The sequence below is a fragment of the Punctularia strigosozonata genome (assembly GCF_000264995.1).
Source record: "Punctularia strigosozonata HHB-11173 SS5 unplaced genomic scaffold PUNSTscaffold_2, whole genome shotgun sequence".
In the NCBI taxonomy this organism is placed as follows: domain Eukaryota; kingdom Fungi; phylum Basidiomycota; class Agaricomycetes; order Corticiales; family Punctulariaceae; genus Punctularia; species Punctularia strigosozonata.
In genome coordinates this window covers 1,341,665-1,366,607 of record NW_006767434.1, presented here as the reverse complement: position 1 = coordinate 1,366,607, position 24,943 = coordinate 1,341,665, and the positions used below count along the sequence as shown (strand labels likewise).

At 54.3% G+C, this 24,943-nt stretch overlaps 7 protein-coding genes across 7 annotated transcripts; 4 read left to right on the top strand and 3 right to left on the bottom strand.

The window, feature by feature from the left end:
• Nucleotides 1-308: 308 nt before the first annotated feature.
• PUNSTDRAFT_49828 (uncharacterized protein) lies at nt 309-1,545 on the bottom strand. Its single transcript, XM_007380038.1, has 4 exons — nt 1,373-1,545; nt 903-1,308; nt 770-850; nt 309-716 (listed from the first exon to the last, which is right to left on the bottom strand). Exons 1-2 carry the CDS (start codon nt 1,481-1,483, stop codon nt 952-954), a joined length of 468 nt encoding a protein of 155 aa, XP_007380100.1. The 5' UTR covers nt 1,484-1,545; the 3' UTR covers nt 309-716; nt 770-850; nt 903-951.
• Nucleotides 1,546-3,177: 1,632 nt separating this feature from the next.
• PUNSTDRAFT_110984 (protein serine/threonine phosphatase 2C) lies at nt 3,178-4,350 on the top strand (the record flags this gene model as incomplete). The annotated part of the gene is made up of 4 exons (XM_007380037.1): nt 3,178-3,285; nt 3,334-3,528; nt 3,608-4,099; nt 4,162-4,350. 4 exons carry the CDS (start codon nt 3,178-3,180, stop codon nt 4,348-4,350), a joined length of 984 nt encoding a protein of 327 aa, XP_007380099.1.
• A 129-nt stretch (nt 4,351-4,479) lies between these two features.
• PUNSTDRAFT_130789 (ATP-dependent DNA helicase) lies at nt 4,480-8,391 on the bottom strand (the record flags this gene model as incomplete). Its single annotated transcript, XM_007380036.1, has 26 exons — nt 4,480-4,699; nt 4,755-4,867; nt 4,917-4,984; nt 5,031-5,276; nt 5,330-5,714; nt 5,768-5,848; nt 5,897-5,938; nt 5,990-6,099; nt 6,154-6,178; nt 6,243-6,344; nt 6,413-6,517; nt 6,565-6,634; nt 6,694-6,887; nt 6,938-7,031; nt 7,083-7,186; nt 7,247-7,253; nt 7,310-7,406; nt 7,462-7,510; nt 7,568-7,644; nt 7,700-7,714; nt 7,772-7,805; nt 7,883-7,897; nt 7,954-7,994; nt 8,056-8,115; nt 8,170-8,183; nt 8,243-8,391. 26 exons carry the CDS (start codon nt 8,389-8,391, stop codon nt 4,480-4,482), a joined length of 2,517 nt encoding a protein of 838 aa, XP_007380098.1.
• Nucleotides 8,392-8,566: 175 nt separating this feature from the next.
• On the top strand, nt 8,567-12,600 carry PUNSTDRAFT_49824 (aquaporin). The gene is made up of 12 exons (XM_007380035.1): nt 8,567-8,993; nt 9,049-9,198; nt 9,255-9,403; nt 9,474-9,631; nt 9,714-10,937; nt 10,995-11,118; nt 11,173-11,264; nt 11,321-11,438; nt 11,499-11,615; nt 11,679-11,905; nt 11,965-12,075; nt 12,130-12,600. The coding sequence occupies exons 5-12, from the start codon at nt 10,780-10,782 to the stop codon at nt 12,209-12,211; spliced, it is 1,029 nt and encodes a 342-aa protein (XP_007380097.1). The 5' UTR covers nt 8,567-8,993; nt 9,049-9,198; nt 9,255-9,403; nt 9,474-9,631; nt 9,714-10,779; the 3' UTR covers nt 12,212-12,600.
• Nucleotides 12,601-12,682: 82 nt separating this feature from the next.
• Nucleotides 12,683-14,838, bottom strand: PUNSTDRAFT_118328 (uncharacterized protein). The gene is made up of 5 exons (XM_007380034.1): nt 14,185-14,838; nt 13,867-14,130; nt 13,623-13,813; nt 13,317-13,566; nt 12,683-13,249 (listed from the first exon to the last, which is right to left on the bottom strand). Exons 1-5 carry the CDS (start codon nt 14,741-14,743, stop codon nt 12,984-12,986), a joined length of 1,530 nt encoding a protein of 509 aa, XP_007380096.1. The 5' UTR covers nt 14,744-14,838; the 3' UTR covers nt 12,683-12,983.
• A 916-nt stretch (nt 14,839-15,754) lies between these two features.
• On the top strand, nt 15,755-17,414 carry PUNSTDRAFT_49822 (endoplasmic reticulum-derived transport vesicle ERV46). The gene is made up of 7 exons (XM_007380033.1): nt 15,755-15,826; nt 15,893-16,094; nt 16,148-16,348; nt 16,402-16,487; nt 16,544-16,942; nt 16,999-17,192; nt 17,252-17,414. The coding sequence occupies exons 1-7, from the start codon at nt 15,773-15,775 to the stop codon at nt 17,373-17,375; spliced, it is 1,260 nt and encodes a 419-aa protein (XP_007380095.1). The 5' UTR covers nt 15,755-15,772; the 3' UTR covers nt 17,376-17,414.
• A 383-nt stretch (nt 17,415-17,797) lies between these two features.
• Nucleotides 17,798-24,590, top strand: PUNSTDRAFT_130784 (uncharacterized protein; the record flags this gene model as incomplete). Its single annotated transcript, XM_007380032.1, has 5 exons — nt 17,798-17,860; nt 17,919-19,207; nt 20,343-20,556; nt 20,620-21,807; nt 24,564-24,590. 5 exons carry the CDS (start codon nt 17,798-17,800, stop codon nt 24,588-24,590), a joined length of 2,781 nt encoding a protein of 926 aa, XP_007380094.1.
• Nucleotides 24,591-24,943: the final 353 nt, after the last annotated feature.

Genomic DNA, 24,943 nt, shown 5'->3' with positions numbered 1-24,943 from the left:
TCATCGTACTCCTCGTCATAGTGCTCCGCGGATTCTCTGTCTCTTATCCTTATCATTTCTCTCTGCACATATACCGTTTCGGTCTTCTTGGTGACATCAATGGTTCCATTGCTCGCTGCCGCTGTTCAATGTACCCTTCGACATGATCATCTCCCTTTGTGGATGCATGACAATACACTCGTGGCCGTTCATACCAACGATCCATGGACATGGTCCTCGCGATGTGCCCCGCGCAAGAAGACACGGGCAATCGCACAAAATTAGCCCAAGGTATGTCATCGAATTCGCGAATACATTGCACAATGATGCGGGAGACACTGAGCGCAGAGAGATACATGACGCTGTTATAACATTCCATTCCATTGCCCGACCCAGTCCCATCCCGGAGCGTCGACAACGAACTTGAAATTCCTAAGAAAAACTCAACATTCAGTAAAGCGCGTTCGGCACCTAGAGAGATGTGTGTCAGTGAGGGAGTTGGGGTGAGATGCACGCGCCCGACTGTGTTCGCAATCGGGCGCGCGCTCTCCGGGGGCACGAGGGCCGAGAGTCAAAGATACCGCGAACATCATCCATGCACAAACGATATCCGCGCACCTCCAACCCCTCGAACCTCGCGCCCCCTTGCGACCAGCGCAAGAGACCGAAGCTAGAAACCGGAGCCGAAACCAAGCCAAGCCAAGACCTGAAAAGAAGAGCAAAGCGATTAGTAGAGCCTGTGTAAATGGTTAGCCTATGATCATATGTATGGAGATGAAGGGAGGCTTACCGAAAACAAATATCAGCGCATCAGAGTCTCTTGAAGCCTGGTCGCCGGTCCCTGGTCCCTGGTCCCTGGAATCTGTAAAATCTGCGAACGAGATTCAGACAAGGAATCATAACGAAAAAACAGGAAGACTCACCTAAAGAAGTGCAGTGCGAAGTTCCACCTGCGCCCCCACTCCGACGCCCTTAGACATCAACCTGACCTGCCCGCCGAATCGCTCCCTTCCTCTCCACCATAGCCTTCCTCGACCCCATTACGCCCTTCTTCATCGCCTTCCTCCTCTCCACCGTCGCTTGACCCTCACCGAGCACCATATCCCAGTCCATCTCCTGCACCTCCTCCTCGACCTTGACCTCGACCTCGACCTTGATCTCGACGACCGCCGGCATCTTGCGCCTTCCAGTGACGATGGAACCGAGCCTCTTCAAGCCCCTCTCGACCGACCTCAGACCGGTGACCGCCGCCTGCAGAACGACGGGCCGGGCCGAGGCCGCGGGCAGCTCCTTTCTAACTTGCGACGACGACGAAGGGCTCGTGGGCACCTGCGTGATCGATATAACGTTCATGAGGCTCGTCGTTGATAAAATAAGGGGCAAGGGCACATACCTGGACACCTCCGCGAACGATTTCATAAAAGACCAGCGTACCATCCGACTTCTCGTAGATGAAGACGGAGGCACCGGCGTAATGGACAGCGACGATGAGAGTGGAGCGCATGGTAGTATGAGGGGATGATTGAGATGTGGAAGTTTATGATTGCTTTGCAGTAATGAGGTGATGGATGTATCAGGAGAAGATGTAGTTGGCCCTATATCGAGCATCCAGCGAGCTCTTATACCAGGAGCGGATGCGGAATAACTGTGCGGCTCGACTTCACCGTGAAGTCGAGCCGCACAGTTATTCCGCCTTCCGTGACGGAAGGTGGATTGGCTCCTTTGGTCAAGTCCCGGTGCACAGACCTCCCAGAAATCTCGGGGAACGACTTGCGCTTTGGATCATAGAGCCGAGGAGATACCACGTAGCATAGATCCCGGCCAGTTGAGCCTCGCATGGAGTAGTGCAATGTTCGGAAGGAGGACATGAAGTCGTAAATTACGACTTTATGTCCTCCTTCCGACTCGTAATTCGCTGGCGGTCCAGCTACAGTGAATAAGCGCTGCAAGTATCTGGTGCGTGACCAGCTTTTATCGCGAATCCAGAGCCTCGGTGTACATGTTGAGTAGAGATGACCGACAATGTACACGTACGAGTCCGAGTCTCCGCACGCGCCACCAATGACCATACATAACACAGCGGGAAATCCCTTAAATCTGGGAAAAACATATCAAAAAAATGTTGTATAGTTGTTACTGACATATTTGCAGCTAAGCTAGTCTGAGGTTATGTCAGACTTATCTCAAGGATGCAGATATATGTCAAGAATATGACTACTTTCCCCGTCTCTTTGCAGTAAGTTTGACATCATTTGGGTCAACTTAGCTCATAGCGTTTCTGAATTATTTTGCAAATTATCTCTGATATATTTTGCCCAGATTCAGCCTGTTTCCCGCAGTGTAACGGCGTCGACGTTGGGCTCATGCGTGTGAACGACTGTCTTCATTGTTCATCGAGAGTCTGACTGGGGAGACCAGACGTTACGTATTTTCCGTCGGAGTCCAACGGGAATCATAGCTGAGAGTCAGGCACACTGCGACTCACGACTGCAACGCCTCGTACGGTATGTAGCCCTGCCTCTTCGCAAAGAAGGCGCTCGATTCTTATGATGATAGGCCTAGAGCTGACGATTCGTTTCTCGGACACGAACACGTACAAAGAAAACAATACGCCCTTGGGGCCGTGATGTCCGTATTTGCTGCGCAAAAAAGCTGGGCGTTCTTTGTGCCATCCTCGGCCACTAGTACGGACTCCGAAGCTGTTCCGATCTGTCCTCACGCTGCACGCACTGCCCCGAGCTGCGTTCGAATTTGGCCGTTGGCGTTAAGATCGCAAAGATAGGAAAACTCTGAGTGTCTCTTGACGCTCGGCACTAGCGCTGGACGCGTACATTTGAGCAGGGATGTGGCGGGGAGGTTGTCACCTGCTTGTCTAATTAGCGTGCGCCGTTGTATTGTTGAGGACCGCCGCGGTGCGGGGTCGCATGTGGTTGTGTTGACTTGTCGATCGGACAGCACGATGGTATGTCTATAATGCCACAGTATTCTCGATATGGAGTCACTGGATATCGTACTTATGAGCATGGCTGTACAGCTCATTGCGGCCAGCACTGTCGTGGATCTCACTTGCAGGACAAAGCCATTTGCCTGTGTGGCACTTCTCTTGAAGATATAAGACGAGCGCTTTTAGTTCACCCCTGCCAATATCCCAACGGCATCCTTCGCGACAAACACCCCTCCATCAACATCCCAAGCAAAATGACCCACGATATCCGATCACATCCTGTTCCCGAGTCCTTCCATAGCCGCTTGTGGGCGTCCCGGCGAACTGGGCCACCGAAAACCATCGCAACCCCCGACCCTGCCGTAGGTACCCTTACTGAATCCCACCGTGTATGACTGAAAAAACTTCAGACGACCGAGAACCCTCATACTTGGCTGCTGCAGGCGCACGCGCACTCGGAGCAGGGTCATCGCCCGACTATGGAAGATGTGCACGCGATCGTCCCCGAGTTCGGTGGGATACACGGGCAGGGATTCTTCGCCGTCTACGACGGTCACGGCGGCAGCATCGACGTCGCCAGATATTGCGGCGAACATTTGCACGAGGTGAGACCGACATAGCTCGTCCTCTTTTACACCTTACACCGCTGTTCCTTCAGAACGCTGATGCACCCGCCTTTTGCAGGTGTTGCTACAGAACATGCACCAACATCCACACGAACCCTTACTCGATGTCCTCCGACAGACCTTCCTCGATACAGATGAGAAGATCAAAGAGCTGGACAAGTCGGATCCGACAAAGGATCCTGGAAGCACAGCGGCAGTCGCAGTTGTGCGCCTAGAAGACGGCGCCGCCGAACCCAATTGCCCGTCAGCGCAAGGGAAGGCGCCACAACGCGTGCTATACTGCGCGAACGTCGGAGACTCACGAGTCGTGCTCTGCCGCGCCGGAACGGCCGTTCGCCTCACGCGCGACCACCTACCGAGCCACGCGGACGAGCGAGCGCGGATCGAGGCCGCGAACGGCAACGTCTGGTTAGGGCGCGTGCAAGCATACCTTGCGATCTCGCGCAGTTTTGGCGACCACGACTTGAAGCAGTGGGTGATCGCGGAACCCTACACGACGCGGACCGTGCTGGAAGAGGTGGACGAATTCATGATCATCGCCTGTGACGGGGTGCGCGATGCCGCTGGTCCTTCGTTTTCTGCGGTTAGCTCACAATACTCTTCTATCGACAGCTCTGGGATGTGATGAGTGACCAGGAGGCGGTGAATATCGTCCGTGCACAGGCAAACCCCGGTGATGCGAGCTCGATCTTGGTCCGAACCGCTTTGGATAAATGGACTTCTGACAATGTCACGGTCGTGGTCGTGCGACTGAGTTCTGGCCCTCAGTCTCGACGGTATAATAATTGGGCTTGCCAGTAGAGGATACTTCTGCGCTCTCTTCCCGACATTTCAAGTATTTATGGCTCAAGGGCTGTCTACGTGAATATACATGCGCGCCGCGTTCCGATCACGATGCGCTCCAATATCGTACCCGGAGTTTAGATACGCTCAACGTGTCAGACGGGAAGCGTCGCGGATGAACTGAACGATTTCTCGTGCATCCTCATAATCATCGTCTGCGGAGCTGTCCGTCCAAGCCTCGGGAGAAGACAGGGTCTTGATCGCATCTAACATGGTCTCGGTGCGAGATCGGTAGCCCTCCTCCGTTGTACACATGGAGAAGATGGAGAACTCCGTCTTCTTGGTGGTAGACGTGATCAGCTCGGCCCTGTTACACGTGAGCGTCAGTCTCATAGGTAATCTTGGCACGGGTACACTTTCACCTCGCATCGTGGTCCAGCGAAGACCAGGCCTCGTGATACTTGTCTCCATGTTTGCGAAGAATTTTCCGAAGCGCCTTAGACATTCGCGCGCAAGCGCCGTGTCGTACAGAAGGCTAAAGAGGATGATCAACCCCGAAACTATTGGATGCTGAACGGACTGACCGATATCTTCTGTGAGAATCCAACGTCTAGGTTGATCATGACGTCCTCTAGTCCATCCACCGGCGATGCTAAGAGGTGTTAGCCGAGTATTCCGCAGGGACAGGCGCCACGCACAGCTACGCATTGGGGCAGCGTCATCCAACAAGACCGGATCCCCCTTTTCCCGCGGCGTTGGAACTGGCGAAATAGATCTCTTCCTCGGTCGCTTAGCAACGTTGCGGTCTTCCCCCTTCGATGGATGTTCCAGGGCGATATCCTCTGATAGATCGATGTCCACGCTGCGGACTGTCGGCTTCGAGATCATGAGGGGTGGCTTGAAAGGTTTCTTGACCGTTCCGAGCGACGCAAACTGCTTGACCTCTGAGCAGAGTGGTATTTGAGAAAACAGACTAGACCAAAGCCGCCGCACTCACTTGAGCTTAACGGGTCGTATTCATTTCTCGGGCGCTTGGTGGGTGCAACCGGGGGGCCAGGAGAAAAGCCCCTCTTCGACGAGGTGCCAGACGTCGATGGCCGATTCTCTTTTGGCAGATGGGAGGGTCCCCTCCAAGGTGCCGAGGGCGGTTGCATTATGCGATTGTTCTGGAGACCAGCTGCAGGGTACTGCTGTAATCTTGACTCCGAGCTGGTCACTGTCTGTGCAACCGGTCGAGGTCGAGGCCTCGGGTAGCCATCAACGTCGTCGTCGTCGTCGAAGTTCGCGTTGGTGCGCTGTATTGTCGCAGCTTGGGAACTGACCCATTCATCAGAAGACAGGTTCGATTTCCGATCTCGAACTTTGTCCGGGTATTTGCAGACCTGAACGCCGGGTCAGTCCAGGTAGCATTCATTGGCGTTGAGGAAGGAGTTACATCACACATCGCATTGCAATAACGCCTGAGAACTTCGGGGTCCTTATCATCAATGACCTCGCCGAAGTAGCGGCAAAGAGACTGGCAAGCATCAGCGTCAGGTCACTGACAGCGGTAGGATGAACGCACAACATGACGGCAAATGTTCACACTTTCTGCGAACGCTTCCAACTGCGTTCGTACGTGAGCGATGGTCTTATGTGAGCATGCCGAGGTGCATACCGCGCGCAGGCTATTCATGGCGCGTTGGCTCGGAGGCGGCCCATTGGCCGCCATGCGGCGGTTGTTGGCATCACCGGTTAGCTTCCTTATTCGGAGAGCATCCTCTCGCGCTGGATGGACAGCATGATTAATATCGACCATGGGGCAGAAACAAATCAGCGTACAGTAGAAGAGGACGCATTTAGCTGGCTGAGTTGTCAAGTATATTAGTGCAACATTTTTGTGGATATATGCGATCTCACGGATCCGTCACGGCCTGCCCGTCCTGCCAAACCGCATTAGCGCCCATATTCAAGCGCGGATGCAGTTTACATGCCTGTTTCTTGATAGTAGCCTGAGCGGTGATCAGTCTCTGCTAGGAAGCGAATTAGTCAATCACACCCACCTTCAAGGCTCTTTGGCAGGTCATAATGTATGATATACCTCTGCACGATGTGGGGTTGGATGAAGCTGGATAAAAGGTGGCAACTCTTGACTCACGACGTCAGGTTTATCAATGCCCATACCAAAGGCTATCGTCGCACAGACCTGTGATAGATATGAGTACAGGTGGTGATTGCAGCCAAGGTACGCACCACGTCAACGCCGCCTTCTCCGGAACCACCCATCTCCCATTCCCTCAGAGTCTTGTCCAGGAGCTGAGGCCTTATAATATCAACATCTCTCATGAGTATCCCGTCATGACGAAATCTGAGGAGGTTCACTTGACGCCGCGGTGGTACGGACGGGCGCTTAAACCCTTCGCGCGAAGATACTGGGACAGTTGATCGCATATGGCACGAGTGCGGCAGTAGACGATGCCGGAGGACGCGCGCTTTCGCCGGCGATGCAACGTGGATATATATTCATATACGTCATGCATGTGTAACGCTGGGTCCGCGTTTGATAGGTACCGGACCTGCTCGGGTGCGTCAGGGGGTATCATGTGCAACGACGATGGTGACTGACCTCGTAGTACAGATTTGCTCTATTGAAGGGGTGGACGACTTTGTATAGATGATCTCTTGACATCTTGAGGTTGGAGATGATGTCCTCGACGACGCTGATGGCGAACGACCATCAGATGCGGATATTCGATGACACATGCGCTTACTGGGGAGTCGCACTGGCGGTGAGCGCCATAATAGGTACATCGGGAAAGCGATCTCGTAGTGATCCCAGCTTGCGGTATTCCGCACGAAAATCGTGCCCCCATTCCTATGCACAAGTAAGCGACTGTTCAGCGAACAAAACGGCGGGCGCAAATCACCGAGATACAATGGGCCTGAGGGAATTAACGTCAATCCATGTTAAAACTGTAGCGATTCCCAAGCGAATCACTTCACCTCGTCTACGACGAACCTGTTGAGCTCACCGTTCTGATAAACTTTCTGCAGCAACTTGCTAAAATCCGCGGAAGAAAGCCTTTCCGGAGTAACTGTTGAGAGCATCAATCTGAGGTAATACAATACCAGGTTTGCGCCTACACGCACTATACAATAAGCGATTCCGGGGGTGACCGCTTGATATATCCTTTATGATCTACGGGTAGAGGAGATATCAGTCAGGACAGCATGGAAAGCCACGACGACTGCTTACCGCGAGCCTTTCGTCCGGTGGTGTCTCGGAGGTGAGCGCCGCAGCGTAACGATATTTCTTGTGTAAATTTGCGACCTCTTTTCAACAAGATAAGTCTTTTTCAGTGGGAAACATGTACTCGGTTCATCATACGATTCTTCATGAGCGCTATGTTTCATACCTGCGTTAGTTATACTGCGCGGACAGCATCCGAACATGACCCACATAATAAAGGCGAGATAACAATCGTGATTCCATGCTATACGAGATGCAGTCATGTTCTGTCCATTAGGCACGAGCTTCGCACCAACTTGCCTTGTCTGCTATAGCTGGTACCTGGAAGCAAACGCTCTGAAATGTCGCACTCAATGAGGTATAGAGGGGGCTATTATGACAAAATCGCACACCTTGCCCATTCCTGTCGGCGCAAGCACGAACACATCGGCGCCTGCAAGATTGCGTGGAAGGTCGAGCCTTCACTCGACGACTACAGCATGCGAGCGACAGACCTCGTACCGCGGCCTGGAAGATCTCTTTCTGTTTCCCCTTGTACCCTTGGTGACCAAAGACTAGGGGAGATGTTCAAAGGGATCCAACTTCCGATCCTTGAATAGCGTGCTTACTTCTGCTCAAGACGCTTACAGGTACGCGTAAGCATGAATGCGCGAGGTGATATCCTTGCTGGCTCTAGCTCACAAGTGGCAATCCACATCGCCGCTCGCCTCCCGCCTCATTGCCCGCGGTTTCTGCCCTGATTGGCGAACGTTGGGATAATCGACCGGAGGCGGCGCGGTCAACGACGAGGACGTATCAGCCGGCCGGTCCGAGACATCGTCGTAGTCCATAGCTCTTTGAAACCGGCGGTCCGGTCCAACCTGATGGCTCTTGGTGTTCAGAACAGAGATCTGTCAAAACTCGCGCAAAAAGAGGATAGCGTGAATGCGCAACAGCCGCCCGGGCCGCCAGACGGACGCGCCGCATGAACACGGTCACCTGACAATTCCCTCGCTTACTGTGTCTGTTCACGGGATTTCTTACCAAGTGGCAAGGGACTGACGCTCATCAATATAAATTTAAGTACTCTACGGTCCGGTTCCTAGACATACTCCGCGATTTCCCCGAGCTTTGGTTCAAGGTCTTTTAAGGTGCTCCCATCAAGCGCTCCTTGACCTCCCGTTCTCACACCTTCTCCTCGACACTCACAGGCTTCAGCCATCGCAAAAGTGACCCCGTCCTCGCATGCCTGCTGTTGACGTAGCCGTCGACGCTTCTGCCGCGTCTGCGGGGTCGGTTTCGCTATTTTCGACGGCAACGACGTACGATGCCGTTTTGGGCACACTGTTGGCCGGGAATGGAAACCTCGAGCAAGATCTGGAAACACTGCAAGCATGGAAGGAAGCTTTCGAGAGAAGTGGGCGCAAGATGCTGAAGTGTACGTGTGTCATCGCTTCATCAGTGTGGGGTCAACTGCGCATCACATCAGTGTGCATATTGATACTGACCAAGTGCCCATACGGATGAGCAGTTCACGTGTTCGCCAACTCGGTATTGACACAGCGATTCGAAGCAGCGCGGGCCCGCTTGGAAGAGCTCGGGCGGCCTTCCGAAGAGCTCCAGCTCTTTCATGGAACTGCCGAAGCTAATTTTGAGTCGTAAGATTGGATAACGACGTTCCCTTCCGCATGCAAGGTCCTTATCGCAACGCCAGGATCTTACGAGATGGCTTACACGTTGGCGGCACTCGCGGGATCGATATTGGGATTGGCTGCGCGTCCGGGGTGGGGATCTATCTTGTCGACTACGCGGCCGGTGCCATGGGATATACCAAAGGGGCGAACAAGGTCTTTGGGTGCCGCGGTATGTCACCATATGTTGCGCTCTCATTTGATTTTGATGCGTAAGGCACGCTTACCTGAACCCTTTGCAGTGCTCCCTGGCAAGGTGACTGGCGACGTCGAGAAGGTTCGGAAGATACCTAATGTAGACCTGGGTGTCGGCGCAGAACGCTTCGACTCGTACTGCGGGCCTTACGAGAAAGGTAAACTGTACGTGGTGCGATCTCCTGACCTCGTCTTGCCCTGCTACGTGAGTGCTTTGATCGTAGTTATCGTCACGCCACGGGCCAACACGAAAATACTCATCGGTCCCGTCTCTCTCCGTTCCGCAGATGATCGAATTTGAGGCACAGGAGCCGTTATCGAAACAGCCGAGGCATGGTGCGCCCCAGGCGCTATACCCTATGGTGCCGCCCAATGGCGGCCCACAGCGTAAGGCGCCCCGCGCAACAGCTCGTGTAAGCAAGACTAAGACCAAGGCGATGGCTGCGGGTCGGTCATCGCGGACCGTTTCCTCCGAGGGCAAGTACGGTCCGAAGCCGGCCGCGTCACAGCCAACCCCTGATGTCGCCAAACCGGCCAAGCGCATTCGCAAGCAATTCTCCTCTCAGGATGAAGGCCAAGAAGCAGGCAAATCAGCGCAGGAAGGCATGATAACGCGACGGAGAGCCGCCGCTCTCAGAGAACTCCAGGTTCATCAATAGACACGGTATACAACCGCTGGCTGCTTTCCGCCAATACCATTCTGCCCAGGGGTCAGATGGTGTCGTCCGGTGGTTCCCCTTAGCCGTGATGACCCATGCTGTTCTGGATCTCGAATTCTCCACGGGCTCATCCTTCCGAGGTTCGATCAGGAGTACCATCGCCAACATATGATCTGGGAGGCTTTGATAATAACGTCTTTGCACAAGCATAGGCGGTAACCGGCGGGCAAAAGCACTTGATTGGGATGTCACATGCGTTACAAAACGTCATTTCAATGGGCCGGTTACACGTTGACTCTTACCTTCAATGTTGCACGTATTCTCTGCTCTGAGCTTGCTCGAGCTGCACATAAGAAGGCAGAGGGATATTCATGGTCATCCATCTTCACGACTCTTGCTCTCCGTCAATCAACCTTAGGAAAGGAGACATTCACCCTGCTTCTTCGGTATGCAACCCCAGGAAAGGCGACCTTCCAGGCCGCATTCTGGAACTTCAACAGCCTCAACGGGCTCCGATTTCCCACGATTGCATTTCTGTGACGGTCACACCTGGGATCTATAGGGGCCGTACCTTCTCCCTGCCGTGCGGCACTCACGCAAGAGTGCCCACCTATTTATTCATCCAGTTGCCGGACCCGGGGCACGCCTCCTTTCTTCTCTCCCGACCGACCTTCGATTGCTCTGTCTCGTCGCCATGTCGAAATCTTGGAGGGCTCGCGTACCATTCCACCACAGCGAAAAGGAGAAGAACACGACTTCACACATCGAGCGCACTTTCGATAACGATGGATCGGACGGCACCATGATTAGTGACCACGTAAGCCTGTATCCAAACAGATGGGCGAAGTTCAGGTATGTAGCCAGGTCGATCCCGCAGTCACGTTTCATGAACACTAAATGAACCCGTAGATCATACATCCGGGAATACGCTGCGGAATTCTTGGCGACGATGATCATGATCATCTTCGGGAACGGTGTGGACTGCCAGGTAGTTCTTTCGGGCAGCACCGCCGTAGCTTCCAGCCAGAAGGGTGTAAGTCGTCACGTTGCCTCCTTACGCGCTCTCTGATTCTTACCCACCCCGTAGTCTTACCTGTCCATTAGTTTCGGATGGGCTTGCGGTGTCGCGCTTGGCGTCTGGGTCACCGGAGGTATTTCTGGAGCACACTTGAACCCTGCGTTAGTCCACCACATCCTCGCGGACTATCCTCGTCCATAACTTCTGTTCCACCCAGTATTACTATCATGCTCGCCACCTTCCGCGATTTCCCTTGGCGAAAGGTCCCTGGGTACTGCCTCGCTCAGTTGCTCGGGGCTTGGGTCGGAGCCTTGGTCATCTACGCGAACTATTTTGTACGTCTCCTCCAAACATCACTTCAACCTGGACGTTGACATTTCCTGGTCTCGATGCAGCATGCTATCGACCTCTTCGAGGGCGGCAAAGGGGTTCGTACCGTACCAGGCACAGCGTCTCTCTTTGCTACCTACGCTGCCGACTACATGACCAGCGTATCATGCTTCTTCGATGAGGTCCGTCCATCTCTAATTTATCACTTGCGTATCGGTCCCGCTCACTCTGTGATTGCCTCGTAGTTCATCGGCACTGTCGTTCTGGTAATCGTTGTTCTGGCCATCTCCGACAAGACCAACGGTCCCCCGCCTCCGGGCCTCAACGCGCTCGTGCTCTTCATTCTTATCCTGGGTATCGGCGCCGCACTTGGTATGGAGACCGCATATGCCATCAACCCCGCGCGTGATCTCGGCCCACGAATTATGACTGCCATGGTCGGCTATGGAAAAGACGTTTTCACCTACCGCAAGTCAGTGTTCACTGCATTTCACTTGTCCACGGAGCCATTCACTTACCCGCAACCTCCAGCCAATACTGGTTATGGTGTCCCATCATCGCTCCCATTGCCGGCGCACTCGTTGGTGCTGCCATCTACGACGGCTTCATCTTTGAGGGCTCAGAGAGCATCGTCAACAGGCCGTGAGTCCTCTCCTCGTGCTGTGTTCGCGTTGTTACCTAACGAGCATGCGATAGTAACAAGGCAGCGCGGCTACACCACGAGCATGCCCCCGCGGAAGAGCAACAGCTCCCTCCAGCAGGTGCCTACGCCGTCTAAATCCGCAACGGCCGCATGCTTCGCCCACCTTCGCATATCCTTCATGTTACATACTGGGGCTTGTGAGACCGGGACTGGACCGGAAAAAAAGACTGCGCGTAAGGCCCGCCGCCGTCAGCGATGATGTCTTTCCCCCCTTCACGTCATGACGTACCACCATGGACGCACGCTATCGCACACAACAACACCACACGACAGATAACGACCGTCATTTTCGAGGGAAGATTGTACTGCGCTGTCCTGTCAGTGTATATAGCTGTGCTTCTCCTCGCCGTGATGTTTGTTGTTTCCACTATCTTATCCCTATTCATTCACGAATCACGTCTAGCACATACCTTGTATCGTATGATATATATCCATAGCAGAGCGATGTAAATTCGCATTGTATTGTCCACGAAATGTACCATTGCTCGAGAACATTTGAGAAATTCGAGAAACAGTAAGATCATACGACGATGATGTCGCAGCGAGGGGACTATAGACATAGGTTGGTGGAGAATACATTTTGAAGTGTTCGAGTTAATACTACAAGACGAGGGCGATGACGATCCAAACACAAAAGGAAGAAAGAAAAGGAAGAAACGAGACGGCAAGAACTTGGTAGTGAAGAATGGTGTGTATAGTGTCCGACAAGGAAACCCGTCCATCAGGAAAAACCGGATTTGCTAAACACCTCCTAAAACCTCCTAAAACGTGCTCATTTAGTAGCTTTAGGGGGTTTCGGTACCCAATAAGCGACTCTTTCGATACTCCGATTTTTCCTGATGTCCTGTCACCACTTGCCCGCGAGCCGGCCCACGGCCCAGACGTAGCCGCCTCCGCCCACGGGGAGGAGGAGCACCCACACGCCGACGTCCCACGCGATGCGCCGGAGCAGTCGCCGCTTCTGCAGGCTTCGCTCCTTGCGCCGGAGGAGCTCTTCCATCATCTCGTCGCCCTGGGCGGAGAAACTCGGATGGCTCGCGGACCGGAGCGGCGTGCGCGGCATCACGATGGCGATGGGCCGTTTGAAGGTGTGCGTCACGATGTGGATGAAAGCTGACGAGTCGAGATCGGTCAGTTTTGTCGACGACAACACGTGGGGTTAAACGGCTGGAAGGCTTACCTGGTGCGAAGTACGCGTTCGAGAGGGCGAAGACCATGAGGACGTCGCTGACGACCGAGACGAGGGAGTTGGGGAAAAATGCGCTGGACACTACCACGAGGTAAAGCACGATTTTGGCAAAAGGGATGTTCGTGTTCTTGCGAAGGGTGAGGGGGATAGGGAACAGTGGTGTGGTGACGAACACCGCCGGGATGCCTAGGAAGAGAGTTGCGGCGGCGAGGAACGCGAGGAGAGGCTGCGGGTCGGATGCCTGAAAGCGAGTCAATGACGAACAAGGCATTATTGCCGGAGTAACGGGTGACTTACGGGTGGCGCGGATGGCCCAAAGAACAACAGTGGAAGAATCAACGCAACTGCAAGCGCGATGGAGAAAATCGAGAGAAGCCGGAACGAGCGCCACGTCTTGCTTCCGCCGGTGATAGTAACAGACGGTGTGCGCTTCAACGCCGTATACAACGGCAGCGTCCACGACGTTGTGAATGCAAGGGCGAATATCGCTACCGAAAAATAATCAGCTCAACCTCCAGCATCGCCTATGATGTGATCTCACTTGGACTCTCCCAGAGACTCCCCAGGTTAGGCACCACTGCAGGGTGCGGTAACGTGCCGGTCGCATATGCGTAGGCGACGCAAACGATCCATCCGACGAATGCCAGCAATGACGCCGTTGTGGAGAATACGACTCTTCGGCTTGCGAGGGACGGTGCCATGCTGAGCGGAAGTAGGACAACGGCGAGGATCGTGCTCAGCACGGGTCCTGTAGGCAGTATCCAGACCTTCTCGGGTAACTGAGGTGACAGAACTTGGACCGTCACTGCATGGCATATGAGTGCCAGCGAATGCAAGTTCATAGAGCCGCAGGACGTACCTCGATAATACAACAACATGGTGCATATCCGCGTAACACCAGTGGTACATCTCACGATAGTACGGATAATCTCCCTCCTTCGCTCCTTTCTCCGATCCCTCGCGAAGGTGTCTAGAACGATATCCTCCATGTTCGCTTTCCGTACATATCTCGCCAGCATGTACCATAGGTGCCGCGCGAACGCCGATAACACGGCAAAGAACGCCAGCATTGGGATGGCCCATTGCAATGGGTAGTCGACGTTGCTGACCAATAGCGCCCCGAGTTTTAGACATGGCGCGAGCATGTACAAAAAGACCAGGGTTGGAGGCAAATCCGGAATCGGGGATGAACGGAGGTGGTCTATCGACGGGAAGAGCTCGTCCTCGAACTCGTCGTCGTAGTCTTCATCATCTCCGCCGTCTCCCGGAACGTGAGTCGGTGTGTCTTCTTCGGAGTCCGTAGACTCGTCTCGGATGAGTATGAGTTGTGCACTGGAGTCGAAGCGTCTGTCCAGAGACGAGCTTGCGCTGGACGTCGTCCGCGTGGACTCCTGAGACGAGGACCGGTGGGTCGCCATTTTATATCGCAGTCACTTCAGCAACGCCAGTCCCGTCTTGCTCGCTTCATCCGCCAGTAGTGAGAGCTGCTAGAGCCTGCAATCAAGACCAAAACTCCGGGGTCGTTCGGGCCAGTTACGCTCAGGAGAATCGTCGGCGCAGACCGAATTATTCAACACCAGAACGAGAGCCCGGGACCGAGGCGCGAGACCGAGAGGCCAGCAAGGGCGAAGAGAGAGGAACGAATACGGAGGAGCAACGAACACTGGGGTTGGGCAACGCCTACGAAGTAGGCGTAACCAATCCCACGGTTACACTGCCACACATCTACTTGATGTGCACGTTGTTGGGTGTCCATCCCCATTCCTCGACCTTTCTCCCAAGTCATAAATTCGGCAAAGCTCTACAAAATAAACAAAATGACATATCTTACTATCTTATCAATTTTGAACTCCATTGGTTCCTGCAAACTACGTGCTCCCTCCTACAGAGCACCGTGAAGTGGCTGTGCTGAATCTGGTGGCTGACTCGCGATGCTCAAACTCCCGCAAAAAGAGTTCTTCTTGCATCAAGTGCCGTACCTTCCACAAAGGTTCTAAAATTGCACAACCCTTCTAAAATATTCTTTGGGATGCCAATTGAGAATATGTTGAGGATCGAATTTTATTTTTGGTCCATTTTGGCCCATTTAATCGGTGCTGATGTTAGTTTATACTCCCCCGAGGACAAAGAAAGAAATTCTATTCTCAACATTCTCTCAAGAATCAAATTTAAGCGGTAGTCTCTCTACCATTCTAGACGTCAGCCGGCATGGTTGACTGCATAACCTGGTCGGACAAGACACTTTGTCCGGTACCCTTCATTGTCATGGCAGTGCTATGCGTGGGAAGTTATGTCGGAGTCGAATTTTTGGCTGAGCGTTGCCCATCCCCACGAACACAGATTTGAGGGCGACTCGCGGCCGTTGCAGCGACGTGTCACCAGCAGATCATGTGCCTGTCCGAACACAACCTCGGCTCGGCGAAGCGCAGCACTGATCCTCTTTCGCCATGCCGGCCAAGGGTCTCTTTGGAAGCCTCAAGGGCTTGGATGCCTTCGGCAAGGTCAGCACAAGAGATAGCTATGGTAGAAATCGCGTATCTCATGCGTGGTTCGACCACAATGTTTAGACCATGGAAGATGTAAAGGTCAAGACCCGCACGGGCGCTTTCTTGACCTTTCTCTCCGCCGCCATCATCCTCACCTTCACTATGATTGAATTCGTGGACTACCGACGTGTCAATATGGACACCTCCATCGTTGTAGACAAATCGCGGGGCGAGAAGCTCACCGTACGCATGAACGTAACGTTCCCTAGGGTCCCTTGTTACTGTGAGTCCATACGTACATTGTTCATGCCGCTTCGTGACTGAAAGGGTTCGCAGTGCTCAGTCTGGATGTCATGGACATCAGCGGCGAGCAACAACGTGACATATCACACAACATCCTGAAGACTCGTCTCGACAGCACTGGCAAGCTCATTCCCGGCTCGCAGCGCTCCGAATTAGAGAGCGAATTCGACCGCCAGAACAAACCGATGCCCGACGGCTACTGTGGCTCATGTTACGGCGCTGAACCATCAGAAGGTCCTTCCGCCTTTCAACCCTTTGGTATCAAGTTTTAACGACTGGCTTCACAGGCGCCTGCTGTAATTCGTGTGACGCCGTACGCCAAGCCTACGTAAACCGGGGATGGAGTTTCGGAAATCCGGACAGCATTGAGCAGGTCAGCACTGCTCCTTTCCCATCCTAGTGCTCTCCGTTTGACCATCATGATCACAGTGCGTGAAGGAGAACTGGTCAGAAAAGCTGAAGGACCAAGCGAGCGAAGGCTGCAACATCGCCGGCCGTGTACGCGTTAACAAGGTCATCGGCAACATCCACCTATCGCCGGGCCGCTCGTTCCAGAGCCAAGGACGCTCGATGTACGAGCTCGTGCCCTACCTCCGCGAGGACGGCAACCGGCACGACTTCTCGCACACGATCCATGAGTTCGCGTTCGAGGGCGACGACGAGTACCTCCCGGACAAGTATAAGGTCAGCAAGGAGATGCGGGCCAAGATGGGGCTCGAGGCCGGCCCACTCGACGGCGCCGTTGGGCGGACGATCAAGGCGCAATACATGTTCCAGTACTTCCTCAAGGTCGTCTCGACGCAGTTCCGTACCCTCGACGGACAAACTGTGCGTACCCCGCCGGCTCATGCATGCTACTGGTTGCTAAAGGATTCCTGCCTTAGGTGAACTCGCACCAATATAGCGCCACACACTTCGAGCGCGATCTCGACAAAGGCTCGGAAGACAACACCGCCGAGGGCGTCCACATATCGCACACCACCTACGGCGTCCCCGGCGCCTTCTTCAACTTCGAGATCTCTCCGATCCTCATCGTCCACAGCGAGACCCGACAGTCTTTCGCGCACTTCCTCACATCGTGCGTTGCTCCCCTCATATCTTCCTTGGATGCGTCGTGCTTATTACTGTGATTCACAGAACATGCGCGATCGTTGGAGGTGTCTTGACCATCGCGTCCATCGTTGACAGCGTGCTGTTCGCTACCACCAAGGCGTTGAAGAAGGGCGCATCGGGATCCGCCGCGAGCGGCAAGCTCATGTAACCCCCATTTGCATCTGCGATATACATTCACGTGTACACTACCAGAGAGGGCTTGCGAGGATATACCATGGTATTGATCGAGATGCCCAGGCATGCTCAGACCGGATACAATCGCAACTGTCAAACCGTCATGGTTCGTGGTCAGACATGCATGTCGGCACACATTGTCCGCGGGACTGCGTCGTCGATTCCGCGGGATCTTCAGGTCCACGTTTCAGCCTTTTCACGTCATATATTCGCTCAGCTTGGCAACGTGAAGTGCTGACGGTCCTTATCTGATGCGATCTACCCATTACCCCATCGTGGATGCAGGCGGGCGGGCGAGCATTGTCAGACGCTGAGTTGTTCCATTTTAGCAGGTATTTGAACACGACAGTGTTGTCTTGAGGACATGGGCGAGCGGCGAGCTCTGGATCAGGGACCATGTCGCTCTACAACATGCACGTTGCCTATCCTGGCGTCTTCGCTCCAATGGTCATGGACGAGGTTCGTATCCGGTTTGTTACCGCCTGTACGCCCTCCGAAATTCATAGTGCTCCCATAGGACCTGCGTAAACCGAGCAAAGCCGAGCTTATGCCCACGAACTTCTGGCTCAGGATATTCGCTCTGTGCAGCTCCGCAAACCCAGACGACTTGATCCAGATCGGCGCGGTGTGCAGCCGCTGGAGAGAATCGGTCCTCGGCAACCCTCCTCTTTGGAACACGCTCAACTTGACAGAGCCAAACCCTCGTCTTCGGACGCAACTGTGGATGGAGCGATCGCAGGGTGGGATTGAGGACCTGCGTATAAATGCAAATGTTGGTAGCGGTCGGCTGCGCTCTCCGGAATGGATGGCTGCTTTCGCCATGTTCCGAAGGCTGCGACCAGAGCGGACGCGTCGTCTGAAGATCCATGCCGGCTGGCTAGACGTGATATGGCTGTTAGATACAGCCCTCGAGCCCTTCAGCACCAAAGCGTTGCCACTACTGGACTCGCTCGTCATATCAACACAAGGGGACACCGTCGACATCAACCTGGAGGCGTTCTGGAAATGTGTCATGTGGCATCTAACCGCTGCCGCCGACCCTCGCCTGCAGACCTTGGTCCTTGACCTACACGCCATGCCCCGAGCAGCGCCAGGGCTACGTCCGTATCGTGAGGTATCAGGTGTTGCGACGGGAAGGAACTTCGGTCACCTGCGCGTACTCGAAATAACCTGCCTTGATGGCCGTCACTTGCTCACCCTCATGGCGCGTTGCCCGGCCTTGGAGCAACTGAAAGTATGGAGCCCAGATGTCTCGCAACCCGTGTCGGTCGAGTTTCCCCCACGGAACGGCCCTCGTATCCAAATGCCACGCCTCCGCGATATCAAGCTCGCGCTGAAGGACACGGAACTCTTCGCGTTCATCTACGCCCCAGAATGGCGATCGCTGACCTTCGGCGCCATGCCCAGGTCGGCGGACGCCCTCCTCAGGCTCCGATTCGGCCTGGCCTCGCTGAAGCGCTTGGTGTTGACCCAGCCATCGCCGGCGGACCTCTGCGTATACCTGGAACATACGCCGAACCTGAACGAGCTCGAAATCTGTGATTCGCCGATGCCCGACGTCCTCATACACTGCCTCTTCCCTCGATGGGTCAAAGAACTATACCCTCCACCACCCACTTCACGTTTGGGATGCCTGAGCTTCCGCTGCTCCCTTCTTACCTTTCGCCCGACAATCTCATTGACCCAACTGAGAAAAGTCGTGGACAGCCGAAGGGATTATGGACCACCCTACGCTCCGCTCGAAGTGCTGAAAATCCATGGGTACCAGCTCACCGAGGAAGAGGGCCAAGATTCGGCGCTAGATAAGTATGTGAGGCTGTATCGTGATCTGTAGTCGACGGTGAAGGTGTCTTAGGGCGATACTTACGCATACTTCAATATAATAATGTGTCCGTTTGTGTTGCGACGTTGTCCGAGTGGACTGCGGCAAGACGTGTGGATAGGGTTGTCGCATCCGGAAATGGAAGCACGACCAGCTTTGTTCGGCTTCGACTGGTGCTCCACCACCGCATCGGCAGCGAGCTCCGACCAACGGCGTTTTGGGAGAACACCAACCACGATGCACTCAGTTAGCTGGTCTTAACTCGACGTACTACACCTCTTGGAACTAGGCTTTTGACGCGGATGTGTCATGTATCTGCACTCGCGACTATCAACATTGTGGGCGGCTCTGTGATGGAGCGTTAGCGAGTCTACGTGGGGACTACGCGTCATTCCTTGCCCTCCTGTCGCTTATTATGTATGTCCATATTCGATGCACCGTGGCGAACTCCTCGCTCCATGCCCCAGAGCCTTCGCCGGCGCGCTGGCTGTGGGACGATCCGCATTATCGACTCTTCTCCTATCACCCGCACCATTTGAAAACCGGACACAACGGCGGCGTGTACATCCGTGGTCCACGAGGAGCTCCGGCGCGTAAGGACAAACGAGAAGACGTTCAGCGGATCAGGTGGAGACATGCGCTGAATTTGAAATCCGTAAAATTCAGAAGTAAAATCCGTCACAACGATCGTAGCCTCACCAGGCAAGCTCTCTCCAAAGTCTATGAACTTGGAAATCTGAGGCAGGCATCAGCAGGTTTATCTGCCCCGGCCCCGAGCACTCATCGGCAGCGAACTACATAGTACGCAGCCTGGTGTCACATTGACTTCCTCGAAAGGACGATGCATACCGGCGGGGTCAGCAATCCACTTCCTGCGGCGATTGACGAGATTGGCGCGTCGTTCTATCCACGACTTTTTTTTTGTTCTCTGCGCATTGTTTGCAGCGTGATCCGACTCGGCTGTCGGGAGGGGGGAAGCGTTGAAGCATGTTCCCTTTGTTTTCTGTGGACGCACTGTTTGCTCCTGTGGGCTCACTGGTCATCTACGCTCGTCATCATCCATGCGTGTGCACCTGGACTTATGTCATGCGTGCTCGAGATCTTTATCTGCGGACCCAGAGGATACCTCTCGCAATTGCGGTTCGCCCCAGACCGCCCAGGAAGAGGTCTGAGCCTCCCGAGCCACTGGAATCCCGGTGTCCGCGTACTAGCACCCGGAGATTACAACCTCTGTTTTCTGCAACAGTCCACGAAGATGCCGCAGATTGCTTTCTATACGGACACGGAGATCCACTATCCTGGGACGTATCCATGGGAGACCAAAGTGGTCAAGGTTTGCTTCTCGCCATCCACGGCCTCATCCTGCCCCGCCTGACTAGCGCAATCTTCCCAACAGCGTTTCCGAACTGACACTATACCAGTGGATATATGGCTGCAGATATTCACGTTCTATGCTGCCGAAAGGACGACCGGTGTGTATCGTATCGGGGCTGTCTGTAGACACTGGAGGGGAATCGTGCGCGACAATCCGCTTCTTTGGAATAGGTTCCTTTTACACGCGCAGATCGCCCGTCCGGATCTCAGGGCACAACTATGGGTGGAGCGGTCCAGAGGACGTATTGGAACCCTGCGCATAACCTCGCGCGGGGGCTACGACAATATCCGTACGGCGGTGTGGCTTTACGCGTTAGCTGCACTCGGGAGTGGACTTCAACCCGATGGCGCGAAGGAACTTGACATCAGCGCTCCATGGCAAGATGTTGTATGGCTCCTGGAGGAGGCCCTCAATCCGTTTGTCGCCAAGGCATTACCGTTACTCGATACGCTCAAGATAGCCACGGTCGCAGACGGCAGTACGATGGACGTTGACCTGTTCTGGAGATGCTTCATTCGGCACTTGGATGTCTCTCCCGATCCTCGATTACGACACCTAGCCTTCGACCTGCATGCCCCAAGTTTGGGGCGTAGTACCTTCCATACGTATCGCGAACCCCCACAGATTGCGCCGGAAACCTATTTCAGACGGTTGCGATCCATCAACGTCAATTTTTTCGAGGGTCATCATCTCCTTACTATCTTGGAGCGTAGTCCCATACTGGAAGACTTGAGCCTCGGAAGACCTGGTTCACCGATCGCGGTCCCCATTCGCTTCCCGGCATATTACGGTCCTAGGATCGAGATGCCTCGGCTTCGTAATGTTCAGCTCTCCGTGGAGGATTCCGAACTCTTCAACTACATTCGCGCTCCGGGCTTAGATCGTCTAAATATCGGTTCAAGGATGTCACCAGCCGGTCTTTTCCGCCATGGCTTGACCTCATTGAGAAATCTACTATTACCCTTCGCATCTGCCGACGAACTCTCCGCGTATCTCAAAAATGCTCCCAACCTGGATGGTCTCCATATCCGGGATCCACCCTCTACGCTGGTGATGCACGAGCTCATCACGACACTCCTCCCTCCTTACTCCGAAAACGGCGAGCGATCACCCCCTGGCCTCGTCTCGAAGTTGCGGCATCTTACTTTAGAATGCAGTGACAGCCGTCGATTGCGGGAGAGCATCAATACGGACGTACTGGTCGCATTGGTACATTCCAGGATGTCATATCCAGGACGAGTCAGGCCGCTGTCCAGCATCCGTATCGTGAATTATGATCTCGCAGACATGGGGCGTAGTTACGAGTGGTTGAAGTCCCATCTAACACTGTACATGGTATGATCCAATCCGACTTCTATGATTTAGCAGAGCCGGAAAGAATCGAGCCTGATCATTGAATGGTGTGCAGCTGAGTATGTCTTTCGGGCATCGCAGTAGAGACATGATCCGCCCGCGGGCCGGACTTCTCGTAAGATTCACAGCCTACCTCATGGGGTGTAGTCCTTTCAACGAAGCTAAACAATGGCGAGAGCAGACGCAAGTCTCAGGAGAAGCTATTCATCACCGCATGACGCGAGGTCGCGCTCTCATGCTACCACGTCATGGTTCTGGACCTTCTCTCGATTCGCCCATAATCGCAGCAGAAGGCACTCGTGAAACCTTCCATGACGATTCAGAGCTGTTGCACAAGGGCAGATGATATACCCTTACGACACGCGTCGAGGGCATGGGTGACAAACGAAATGCCCCCTCGAACTTTACCAACTGAACCAGTCTGACATTGGTCAGGGACATACGTGGTCCGGAGAGGCAGCCGTCGACTTCAATGGCGACGCATACCATAACCTCAGAAAGTTCAGAAGTTCCGAAACGCGAGCTGGAAGCCAACGACGGCCGCGGAACAGATGTGGGGGTGGCAGTGCGTATGTGGGGTCGGACTGCGTTCGTGGCGTGATGACAGTGGACAACTGAGCTTGACGAAACGTGATGCGTCGATGGCCGTTCATGATTTTAGAGCGCAGAGGAGTGAGATACATCAGCCTGATGCTTGCTGTGCGCAGCACATTCGAAGGTTTTGTAGTGGACGAGCAAGCATCACGAGGGTCGATTACCGCAGCGCAAGATGGATACAACGGGTAACATAATCTGGAGTGAATTCAAACCGGAGTCAGAAATTTGCAGTAGTTGTCGTGAGAGGACTTGCTCACCTAGCAGTACAGGCCAGTGAAAGCACCGAATAGAAGTGGTGGTTACGTCTCGCATCTAGACGCACAGATATAGACGTGCATGCTTTCTCATGTTCATGAGTTAACATTCGGCCTCGGGGCGAGAAGCTCGTCCACGAATAGCAGGATCCGAGAGCAAGTCCGGAGATATGCTACAACAGCGGTCCTCCGATGCTTGTCCCGTTGTGTGGGCCTGAGGTGTTCCGCCGCCCGATTTCATCCGGAGATCCTACATGAACGGAGGGTCAGCATCATCATCCTCACGCCAGATTCGGGACTTGCCGCGCCGGTCTTTCACGTCAGGCGCTGTTCCATGCGGGAGCTCTAGCAGCGCCCATCGTAACTGCGCTGAGTCGCCGTCGCCTTAGCCACCGGCATTCACGGGCACAGAGCGGAGGCCCGTAGCATGATCACTAGAATGGACAGGGAGCGGTTGACTACGTGCGTCTATTGATCCCTTCATATTGACGGGTTCACAGGCATGACCCGGGGCGTGTGGCAGTGTGCATGCGGGGAAGGGGAGAGCGCACAGGATCAATCACCGGAAGGCACGGGCGCACACCTGAAGCATCGTCAAAGACGGCGATGAGCCAGCTCACCTTATATTTAGATGGCACATCTGAAACTCACCGGATATGCTCGCGGCTGGCCCTGTCCAGGTCAGAGGAAAAGCGCTCGCGTTCCATCATGCCTGCCTGCCGAGGATTGCCGGTAATCTGGATGAAGCACGGCAACCGATAGTTGACACGGTCCGCTCGGAGTCCATGCTCTGCGCCTTATTCCATCAGAGCCGGCGAGCTGTCATCCACCGAGACGGGTCACTGTCGGTGACACTGTCTGTGCAATATAACAAGATGTTTTCACGGAACCTGGTGCGCTCAAGCTCAGAGATAAAGCCAGCATTTTGATTAAGGACATACTAGAAGTGATGACAGCTGTCCAAGACAAGCGTTCCGCGTCCGTTCCATCTTGACACTGCAAACACGCGGTCGACCTAGTTGCAACGGCGTGGCGTCAAGAGGAAAAAGCGGCTATAACCGAGATTCCGCCATTAGCGGAGACATTGTTTACTGAACATAACAGCCCTGGGGCAAGCAAAGTCGTCAGCGTCAAGGACCCGGCGTTTCTTCGGGGCATCTATGCGCGGCGAGATCACGGTTGTTCACAGCACGCGTATTCGGATGCTAAAGGCCACCCAGATGCCTGAGCGTATGCACTGCAGGTGTCCGCGGATCAGAATTGCCGGACAAACAGAGGAAACTAGACGCTACCTGACTACGGAGCTTGAGGCTGACCAAGCTCGCGTTTGGTAACCTGCAGAGCTGGTCATGAATGTACGAGCATGAATCGTGGATGTTCGCTCAGTCGTGCCCGAGATAACACCGGTTTCCTTCAAAAGTACCGTTCAAGGAGTCAAGCTGACCGAGCGAATCTCCCGAAACCACAGTCAACTTGTGCACCGCTAAGGACGGGTGGAATCACAATGCCCTTTGGGTGACCCGTGAATAGGACGGATGGTCCCGAAACCCAAACAAGGTTCGTGATATTGGTGAGATCGCCGTTCGGCTTGGACACCGTCGCCGGCCGTGCCACAGATTTGCGATAATGGCTACGGCGTTATAGACTACAACCGGGAAATCAGTCAGAATCAAGTCGAAAGCAGCGCCCAAACGACCGGAGAACCTCTATTGCTACGCTCGGGCGCCAGGGTCGCGCGGGCAGCTGAACGATCCGAACCAGATCGAAGTGTTCATACCGGCGCCGTAGAGCGGGAGCTGCACTTATAGAGTACGCATTGCGCCGAGATCTCTTGCGAACATGGATAGCTGAACCTGGCCGTAATAGAGGCATCGGCCGAGCGCCCTGACGGAAACAGGAGGCGGGATAGGGTCGAAGCGCGCGTCTTCATCTTCGAAGACACGATAGCGTGCCAATCGTTATCGCGAAGGCGGGAATACGCTTATATGCGTACGATAACACGGCAGAGGGCGACAGAAGCTGGTAGATGAGTAGTTATCAACCTTTCGAGCCCAGGAGCAAGTCGGGCAGATCCATGCTGAGGGTCGGTGATCGACGGAAGGGAGGGGCGACCCTAGGTTCTTCTGAACACGGTAGTGCTT

Coding starts and splice junctions, on each gene's coding strand:
- PUNSTDRAFT_49828 (XM_007380038.1), bottom strand. CDS start 1,483: ATGCGCTCCACTCTCATCGTCGCTGTCCATTACGCCGGTGCCTCCGTC. Junction 1,309..1,372: donor TCGTTCGCGGAGGTGTCCAG/GTATGTGCCCTT, acceptor TCGATCACGCAG/GTGCCCACGAGCCCTTCGTC.
- PUNSTDRAFT_49824 (XM_007380035.1), top strand. CDS start 10,780: ATGTCGAAATCTTGGAGGGCTCGCGTACCATTCCACCACAGCGAAAAG. Junction 10,938..10,994: donor AACAGATGGGCGAAGTTCAG/GTATGTAGCCAG, acceptor ATGAACCCGTAG/ATCATACATCCGGGAATACG. Junction 11,906..11,964: donor GACGTTTTCACCTACCGCAA/GTCAGTGTTCAC, acceptor CGCAACCTCCAG/CCAATACTGGTTATGGTGTC.
- PUNSTDRAFT_118328 (XM_007380034.1), bottom strand. CDS start 14,743: ATGGCGACCCACCGGTCCTCGTCTCAGGAGTCCACGCGGACGACGTCC. Junction 13,814..13,866: donor GAGTCTCTGGGAGAGTCCAA/GTGAGATCACAT, acceptor ATTTTTCGGTAG/CGATATTCGCCCTTGCATTC. Junction 13,250..13,316: donor GAACGCGTACTTCGCACCAG/GTAAGCCTTCCA, acceptor TCGACTCGTCAG/CTTTCATCCACATCGTGACG.
- PUNSTDRAFT_49822 (XM_007380033.1), top strand. CDS start 15,773: ATGCCGGCCAAGGGTCTCTTTGGAAGCCTCAAGGGCTTGGATGCCTTC. Junction 15,827..15,892: donor GCTTGGATGCCTTCGGCAAG/GTCAGCACAAGA, acceptor CACAATGTTTAG/ACCATGGAAGATGTAAAGGT. Junction 16,349..16,401: donor CGGCGCTGAACCATCAGAAG/GTCCTTCCGCCT, acceptor CTGGCTTCACAG/GCGCCTGCTGTAATTCGTGT.